General features: G+C 40.3%; 1 protein-coding gene across 1 annotated transcript; it reads right to left on the bottom strand.

The window, feature by feature from the left end:
- Positions 1-1,067: 1,067 nt before the first annotated feature.
- Positions 1,068-9,964, bottom strand: LOC121319210 (translocon-associated protein subunit alpha-like). The gene is made up of 9 exons (XM_041256411.1): positions 9,827-9,964; positions 8,342-8,460; positions 6,270-6,360; positions 5,469-5,596; positions 4,491-4,625; positions 3,988-4,064; positions 3,661-3,739; positions 3,214-3,307; positions 1,068-2,171 (listed from the first exon to the last, which is right to left on the bottom strand). The coding sequence occupies exons 1-9, from the start codon at positions 9,897-9,899 to the stop codon at positions 2,107-2,109; spliced, it is 861 nt and encodes a 286-aa protein (XP_041112345.1). The 5' UTR covers positions 9,900-9,964; the 3' UTR covers positions 1,068-2,106.
- Between the last annotated feature and the right edge of the window lie 42 nt (positions 9,965-10,006).

Raw genomic sequence — 10,006 nt, forward strand, 5'->3', positions numbered from 1 at the left:
TTAAAGAAAATAACTTAAAATACTGTAAATGACAGATGGTTACACTTGGGAAACCATTGGATTGTCATGCTGAAAAGGTAGTGGGGTTTATTTCACATGCCCTTGTAGCTTTACTAAATATTAAATATACAATCCTGACACCAACAATATAATAAGAGTTCCTTCTGTTCTGAATCAACGTATAATACAGCAGAGTGCACATGTATTAGAACACCCCATTGCTTGTGTCTATAATACAGCAGTGTGCACATGTATTAGATCACCCCATTGCTTGTGTATATAATACAGCAGCGTGCACATGTATTAGATCACCCCATTGCTTGTGTATATAATACAGCAGCGTGCACATGTATTAGAACACCCCATTGCTTGTGTATATAATACAGCAGTGTGCACATGTATTAGATCACCCCATTGCTTGTGTTGTTTTGATTTGCTATTAATATGAAATCAAACCACTGGAACTGAAACTCTAGGGAAATTGTCAAAATAGAAAACATAGTGATTGTTTAAATTTAATTGATAACTTAGGCCACATATGCAATTATTAAAAAACAGTAAGAGAAAGGGAACACAACAGCCACAAGTGGTAACATGCATGAGACCTTTTAGAAGTTGTTTAAGATGCCTAATTAAAAGCACAAAGTGGTCTAACATTTTCACACACGTGCCTATTGTTTCTCTATCACCGACTACTAACTGAAAATGTAACTTCTCACACTGTGAGGTTTCCATGCAAGTAGGTATATAAAGGATATCAAATTACAAATCATGGTGATGTAATAAATTTGCACACCACTATTTGAATTCAATATTTAAATACCACGACCGACGCAACTTAATCTTTCTATGAATTCATTTACAACCATATTCAGAGACAACCTTGAGTGCTGGTGCTCACTTAACAAGCGAACACTCACTCAAGTGAGTGTCAACACTCCAGTGTGGCTGCTGGTCCTGGATTTTGGGCTGAAAGTACAGTACAACAGCACTTGACATGGGACTGCACTTGTCCAACTAACCATCACACTGAGGGGTCAGAGATTGAGAGCTTAACAGTCAGGCAGTGAAATCACAGTTCTTTATTGATCCAGACTCACTTTGGACTCAGGTACTTTATAAAGCACAGATCTCACATGGTTTTGTTGGGTAAGTCTGTCAATCAGACTGACCAGTCCAGGCCATCTGTAATGTGACGTTCAGGACTCTATAGCCTAGTGTAACAGCAACATAACCAGTATTTACAGTGTGTATAGCTGCCTCCTCTGTAACAGCGCTACAGATAGACTGAAGGTCTAATGATGGCTGGCAATACAGGCTGTTTTTGTTTTTTTTGTTAAAAAAAAAAAAAACTGCTGTTGCAGATCTAATTAAAATATCAAACCAAAGAAAAGAACAAACACACAGGACAATGACTTCCAATCAAGGGACATATTGCCAGCCGTGTGTGTAACAGTGTGTGTGTGTGTGTGTGCGCGCGCGTGTGTGTGTGTGTCTATAATGTACAGTGGAATGTTCAGGTCAGAATTGAAAGGGTCTGACCACACATGGCAATCTTATTCCAGAGCAGATCCTTAGCAAGAAGGGCCAGATTTATTACACTGGTTTTCAGTGCTTCCCTTTGTGAGCATTTCTTTTGTTTCACTGCTAGAAACCTCGATGTTAATTTTGAGGTTTCTGCATGCGCCAAAGGTGTTTCATACCAGTAAAAAAAAAAAAAACACACCAAATGGAAAAACATGAAAACAAGCTTAATAAATCTAGCCCACAGAGGGAAGCTTTACGAAATCAAACAGAAAATCTGCTTCCACCAATGAGTTTCACGATACCTTTGTCTCTAGTTTCTAGGATTGTTATGAGAGTTTTAAATTGACGTGCCTGTACAGTACAGCTCAAGGGATTTGCCAGCTATCAATCAATACCCCTTGTACGCACAGACTGTGTGTCTCAATTGAAAATAAGAACATGAGAGAGCTGCTGGTGCTGTGCAGGCTGGAGCTCTGTCCACAGAGTTCTGGAGATGAAGTCCCATGAGGGGAGTGTGGATAGACTCTGGGTTCAGGGGCGTCTGCCTCCACACCCTAGGTCCCGCGGAGGGAGGGATGCTTACTGGTCAGTGCCGGCTGCTCTCTTGGTACGTTTCCTGGGAGAAGCTTTCGGGGATGCCCTGTCTGCAAATCACAAAACAAGGAATGTCAGTAAAAACATGGACTTTTCTATGCAACAAGAAAGCTCAATGGTACAACCCACAGGGTATGTGCAGCAGTTACAACTTGAGGACAGCTAGAACGAGTGAAGGCAAGTGCGCATTTCAGACAGTCAATTCTCACAAAGGCAAACTCTGATGAAACTAATTTCCCAAGCCGGTAAAATGTAACAATCACTTATTGTAAATTCTTATGATACCAGCTCACATCACACTAATTTCCTGTTTGTGTGAATTATTTGAGCGCAGCGCACCCCCCCCCCCCCCCCCCCCCAATGGAAGAAACATTTGAATAAAACAAATTGCCCAAGTTCAAACAGGTGAGTTTAAAAACGGATATTGGGAACAGTTCTGGGACTCAATGATGCATTCAGGAGTTGCTATAGCGCTCGCTTATCGTTGCGTTGAAAGTGGTGGACAAGGCACCACCATACAAGAACACTTTCTCAACCACTCTGCAAAACCAGGATACAATAATTCAGATATCTTAAAAGCAGAAATGTGCTCCACAAACCAGTGGCATAAAATGAAACTCAATTCAAAATCATGCAGCCACAACAGTGATGGGAATGGATGGATGACCTAACCAGCTTAATTAATATTTCATATATTCTGGATTGCATTTACAACTCAAACTCTATTTTAAAAGTTAAATTACTTTTATATCAATATGCAACTAAACATTTTCTACAGATCCTTTTTATAAACACTTTGGTGGTGTATTTCAACTTGTACAGAACATCTTACAGTTGGAAACCTCTAATTTATCATTATGAATAATTTTTTTTAGATCATTATCTCATCTCATCTTTATTTGCCAGCAATGATATCAATATTTTAAACTGGGGTACACAAAGTTGTCTTGTTGCCCAGAACAGCCACACAGAGAAACATGGGGCAAGTTTCTGCCATGCAGTGCGGTCTTGTATTATACCAACCCATGTCCTTTACCACTCAGTGTGAATTAATTAAAAAGGGAAAGGTTGTCAAGCTCTAAGCCAACTTACTCATGACATTGAGAGTCTCCTGTGGAATCCAGCTGATATCCACGTCATTCATGGTCCCTGTGCCCGTCTCCACCTTCACCGCTGACCTCTTCCGCTGCACAGCAAGGGACGAGAGAGGGTTACAGCCCCAGAACACAGATCCTGTACTGTGCTCACCTCCTTTCAATGTGTGTACAATGGGATCCACTGTCACTGAGCTGCTCCAACCCAAACCACCTTTAACTAACCACTCAGCTACTGAACACACTGCAGCCCAGTACCCTCTAACCACTAAAACCTACTATCTTTCACACTGCAGCCCACCATTTCCTTTCTTTCTCTAAGAATTTGCTACTCAGACCAACTACTTTCTAAGCTGCAGCCCAACTTTCTGTAACCACAGAGCTGTTTGGTAGGTCAGCCCACCCCATCTCCCCCACCACAGCCTCAGACGCCCAGGAGTCTCACCGTTCGTGATTCCAGAACCTGGTAAATTCCAACGAGAACCAACATCACAAGTCCAGTGAGGAACACGTACAGGAACACGCTGTCAAAACAGAAGTACAATTACACAAACGCAAATTTCATTTTTCCTTTTGCATCCAACCATAGTGGGTGTCTGTTCTGAATCAAGCTTTCTTGAAAAAGGCTCCAATCAAACAAAACCAGAATCATACTCTAACAGTGTTACTATTAAGTACCGTGGCAACTGAAGAAGCAGTTAATGGTTAAATCAAGATGCAAGAGTATATTATATATCTTGGCTAAGTAAACCCTTTTGTTGCAGATGCTTACGTTTCTCCATCCAGCCCCTGGTCCAGCTCGACGATAGTGACAGTCTGATTGAAGACGGCATCTTGGTACACATTTCCCTGAGGAGTAAATCAGGATTAATGTTACATACTGCTTACTGCAGAACTCTAGGAAGGTTCACAGTGTATCCTCTATATATTGATGTAGCTCATTCCCTGCAGTTCAGACGCGCTATATAATCACAACATAGCTTGTGTACGACGCATATTTATAAAAACTGTTCCGAAAAAGTGTTTTTTTGAAACAGCAAAGTGAAAGAATTGTCCTGTACAAGGAACTGGACTAGAACTGTGACAAAGACTGTGTCCCATTCCTTGTACAGGACCATTTGTACACTTTGTTTCAGAAAAAGCACATTTTTGGAACCGGAAACTAAACCAATCACTTCAAATCAAAACATACAGCGCTGTGCAAAAAGCATGAATAGCACTGTGCTTTGTGAATGGGGCTGGGGCCTGGGAGTGAGGAGCGAGCCCTGCACTCACATTGCTGTCCTGGTAGTGGAGCTCGATGACCAGTCCAAAGGCGCGTCCAGCCATGGGCTCGGCAGGGATGAAGGAGTACTCAAAGGTGGCTTGTTTCTCTGGCTGCACCACAGTGCTCAGAGGCAGGGCTGTGAACTGAAGCACACAAACAAGGCTCATTCTACCAGAGAACACACTAGACACGACAAAGCTCCACTCCGGCCCTTCACAATAAGAGGACAAGGTGCTGGGATACTGGACTGAAAGACACTTTCACTGCGGTCAATTCAACAGTGTTGAGAATAACACGATCTATTACTGCCAACTGGAAATCACCCCCATTATCACCAGATTAATAGAGACCCTCCCCTTTACAAAGACGGCGTTTGATGTTGCTGATCCAGTTATAACCATACATTGTCCTGGCTCCCATTTTCCCCATAATGCCATTCGACTAGCATTTTCATTCTTCTTGTAAACAGCACGGTCTTCTTACAATAGCTTCCGACTACAGCCTTATAAAGAGGAGCACTATATAGATTTACAAATGTACATTTAAGTAAATACAACCAAGAAATTGACCCCAGTGCATCACACTAGAACATGCATGACCCACATTAGTTAATAAACTGTGTGTAGAATGTCTGTTATTATACAAGATGTCACATTGTTCAGTTTAGACAAGAACCGAATTACTGACCTATTTATAATGTTTAAGTTTCAGTTTGGTTTAAGTTTCTTTTTAGGGTAATCTACATCTCACTGCACAATCCAGCACAATTGTCACTATTTGAGAGGCTCAGGACTGAATGGAGGCACGGGGGCGTTCAGGTCAGAACTGAGGTGCTCTCTTTCTCGCTCTGTCTCAGAGCTGCGAGGATAAGATCTCAAGGCGCCTGACTGTAGTCAGTGCCACTGTCCCTCATCTTTCACAATCATGAAATTCACTAAAGAAACATGAACTGAAACATGCAGCGCAGAAAGAGTGGTGAGACTCACGTTCTGGATGTAGAACTGGAAATCCTGGGGGTAGCGGAAGGAAGCTTCCAGTGACTGCACAGTGAAGTCTTCGCTGCCCTTATTGGTGAGGCCCACCAGGAACTTCACAATCTGATTGGCTGGGAACTCTGTCACACAAACAGGGAGTCAAGTGTTATTAAAAAAATGTAAAAAAAAAACACAGGAAGTTCACGAGTAACAGACACACACCAGATGAAATGCAATTACCAATGTAAATTCAAGATATTGTAAGGCAGGCTGTAAATAAACGGCTGCAGCAAAGGAAGTGATTAGGTACCTGGAAGCAGCAGCACCTTATCTATAGCGTGCTCTTTGAAATATCTGCATATACCAGATTGAAGAATGAAATACAAGCAGAGTATCAAAGCATCTTAAATAGTAGAAAATACTGCTAGTCCTAAAAGTTACTTATTTATATTTTATAATTTATTATCTTCTCACTCTTTCTGCTGTTTTCAATCATTCTAAGTTCTTTTTTTCCCATGAAGTCTTTCTCCGTGCGCTTTAACCCAAATTCAGTATAACAAGGTAGATCAGCCAGCGTGTTTGTAGAAGTAGGATCCAGTTTACTTCTGTCTTGCTGGCAGTACACACCTGAGCACTAGAAGGCACTGCTGCACACTAATTAAAAACACTTTGGTCGACGTAACATATCTATGGCAGGCAACTAGCAGAGAAGAACAGCTCCTGAATGTGGAAAAACACAAGCTACGAGGACAGCAATGTCCTCCTATGATAACTCTAATCTGTCCGAGTCACACAAGGTCTCCAGCCGCTCACCTTCCCCAGTCACAAAGACGATAGTGGTGTCAGCATCGGGATGGGAGGTAGCTTCTGCTGGGGCAGAGTCATCTTCTAGGTCCTCATTCTCCTGTACAGGAGAACATAGCAAGAGAACATGGGCATGCAGATTATACCGTCTATGTTTAATACAACAATCCTCTACAACGTTTTATTGCAGTTTTACACATAGACTTCAAATATAGTTTGCAATGCATCAATATACTAGAAATACACTTTGGACACAGTGTGAAACCAATGCAAAATCAGGATATGTCCGGCCAATCAAAATTCTATATCGATTAGTATTTTTAGTTGTCTACAGTTTAAATTAGGGAGCACCAAATCCTGGATTCGGCCCGGATACCTACTTTTTGAGCAGGGTTTGGATTCGGCCGAATACTTAGGATCAATTTTACGCACACCCATTTTAACACATCCCTCCAATGTGTGCAGTTCTTATTTAAATAAAAGACACAAATCTGATATTGAATGTAACTGTTGTATTTAATGACAAGAAAACCTTTGATGAACTCTGTCGCAGCTCTCAACTCCCTAAATTACTGATGGCGCACGCAGTAAACAGTCAGGCAGCTGCTGAATGCAAACATACCCCGTATGCAACAGCACATTTCACATCACCCACCTGGACTAAAGTAATGCAGTAAATCTGTAATATACAGTAACAGCAAACTGTTGTATGCTTTGTTTTGTCTGTCAAATGTGTTCTAGAGACCTTATTGAGATAAATAATAATAATAATAATAATAATAATAATAATGAGCAGAGAAATACATATTTTTGTAAATTTAAATATGTCAGTTGTACGTTATTGTAAGGTGTCAATACAAGTTGATTTCTTTGGGAACTGCTGTGTTTTACTAAAATATCTTAAAACTATTTCGTAGCCTATGTGATATGTGTTACACATACGGTGCATTTAAATCAACGTGCGTTTTATTTTGCAGGGACATTAAGGTCACTCATCACAGTAATTTATTCCTCACAGCTCTCAGACAGGGTTGGCAACAGGCTCCAGAATCTCAGGACACTTTAAGGCAGGTCAGGTTTAACTCGCCTCTCTAAACTGCAATGCATTCAGTGTAAAGGGAGTGTGAATTGCTTCAGCAGTTTAGTAAATGTATTTAATTGTGGTGGCAATTTGATCCGGAGAGCCTCGTAACAACGATTCATCGTATTGCTTGATTTAAAAAAAATAAAATAAAAAAAATTATACAGTAAACAATATCTATCAAAATAGTGCAACACCATTATTATAGATAACTCTGCACTCTTTCATTTAACCTTGTGACAGCTAGTAGAGTTTCTGTTTGTTTAATATTTCTTGCTGTACACAGTCCCGCCCAGTCAGACACTCAGAAAGCCAATCAGCTGCTGTAGAGGTCTGATTGATGGAAACTATCCTTGCAGGCATGTGTGTGCTTTTGGCAACAATGAAGTAAAACAACTGAATTAATTTAGCAACAGTTTGCACAATTCACACTCATTTTACTGAATACATTGCACTTTAGACAGGAGAGTTACAAAACCTTAGCATCCCGAGATTCTGGAGCATGTTTGCATCCCTACTCTCAGATCAGGTGACACAGGTTGAAATGTCTAATGAAAGTACTGGGTTACGGCAAAGATGCAGCTCTCCTTTCTTGTAATGGAGAAGAAAACGGGTCTGTATTTTCACGATTCTGTTGGGGGGAGGGGGGGTCTAGCGGTAAACTGTGTACGTTTCAATCTGAAATCTTATTCAGGGATATATTTCCAATCAGGAATAGAAATACTATGAACTAAAAGGCTCATACTGTGCGGGTCCCTTGTTAGTAGCTGCTAGTCTTTTTCAATCGTTTCCTTCAGTTTTCTTGACAGTTTTTGTAGATTCGGTATTTGGTTCGGTACTCTGCCGAATCTTTTGAGATGGATTCGGTATTCAGCCGAATCCCAAAAACCTGGATTCGGTGCATCCCTAGTTTAAATGTTTAACCCTTTACAAACCCTTACTTGCAGTACTTCCTGCAAGGCAGAGCACGGTCATTCTGTGACGAATCACATAATCTTACTGTTTCTGTGGCGCTGGCTTCAGCCGTCATTGCCTCCTCATCCTCCTCCTCCTCATCTTCCTCCTCCACAGTAGAGTCTGGGGCCACATCCTCGTCTTGTTCCTGAGCAGATACTGTCCCTGAAACACAGACACACAGAGTTAGGTTAAGGTCAGACACTTATGAGATTGAGATAACATGATTCCATAAATCAGCTCGCACTTCCAATAGCTACACAGGCCTCACATGTGGAGTTTTGAAAGAAACACAGACATGTTCAATCATTTTACAACTTGATATCCAGTACTACTTAAGTACTTGTAAACTTCTTTTTTTTGTATCATTAGTTCTTAAATCTGGATTCTCTGTCAGCTGTTTGCATGCTCCACTGAATAAAACACACTAAATGCACCATATAAACTCGATAGTTGGTGCTAGTTATTATTTTTAGCTCCTGACTCCCTGTAGTTTCCAATACAACTGTATTCCAATAGTAATAGAAATACCTATATAAAACGTACTGTGCATGTGCTTATAAAACTATAGGTTCATGTTAATAAATGTTGTTAATTTTGTGTTAATACTTGGTAAAACAGCATAATAAAATAAACACTTTTTTTTTGCTGAACATTACTGCAGTAAATGTCACCCATTTCCAATGATCCGATCAAATGTGGGTGTACAACACAGATTTAAATAAACGGTATTGCATGCAATGAAAAACATAGCTGTGGTATGTAGCCATTTTACAATTATTGCACCAAAATGTTTAAAAGTGTAGCTAAAGCGCTACAATAGTGATTAAAACCAATAGGCTGATTCTGTCTATTTCCCTGCCCTTCTGTGTCAGTACTTGCAGCAGTAAGTAGCAGACAGGACACGTCACCAAACTGCTCTCAGATTTAATTAGAGTCTACAACGCATTTCAATGAGAAAAAAAGCGGGATGGACATACACAGTCGTAGAAGCAGTATTTAAAAATAAAAATGTAAAAATGACCTGCTAAAACACTTAAAATGTAGTCTAAATTGTTTTTGAGGTGCTATTCAAATTCCAAACAAATGGTTCTATTAATTACATTGCAGCTTCCAAACGTTTTTCATACATAACTCGGCCGTTGTTGTTTCTAATGTTATACTAGTACACACGACTTTTTAAAACTTTGTCTGTAACTCTCCTTTGGTTTGCAGTGTTAAACAGAATTGAACGCACTTTTACGCCACGTAACCCTTAACGATCAAGTGATTTGAAGTAACCGAACATTTTTAAAAAAAAGAAAAAAACCGTTCAGTAACAAAGCACCACTTCTTGAATGCAACTTCTCAAAACAGCCACTGACATTTCTAAAGTCTCCTGTACCTAATGTTAAAGAACGTCGAACTCTTTAGTGCCACGTCTATGTAACTTGGTTCTCAGACAGAAATCTACAATCAACTCCACAAGTTACAGTAACAAAGTATTATTGCAAGTAAGAACACAATGAAATAGAAAACTATATGGTTTTACCTATTGAGCCGATGAGGGCAACCGGGAAAGCAAGGAGAAGCAATAAGATGACTTTTGGTCCCATTTGAAACATTTTACCAGCTATGTGGAGCAATAAAGTCGACTCGTACTGTATTCTGTAGCTGAAGAAAGTAGGCAGGAGTTTAGATGACGAGTCAAAGAGAAAAGTTGCAGGCCACG

This window comes from Polyodon spathula, chromosome 8, assembly GCF_017654505.1.
Source record: "Polyodon spathula isolate WHYD16114869_AA chromosome 8, ASM1765450v1, whole genome shotgun sequence".
Lineage (NCBI taxonomy): Eukaryota > Metazoa > Chordata > Actinopteri > Acipenseriformes > Polyodontidae > Polyodon > Polyodon spathula.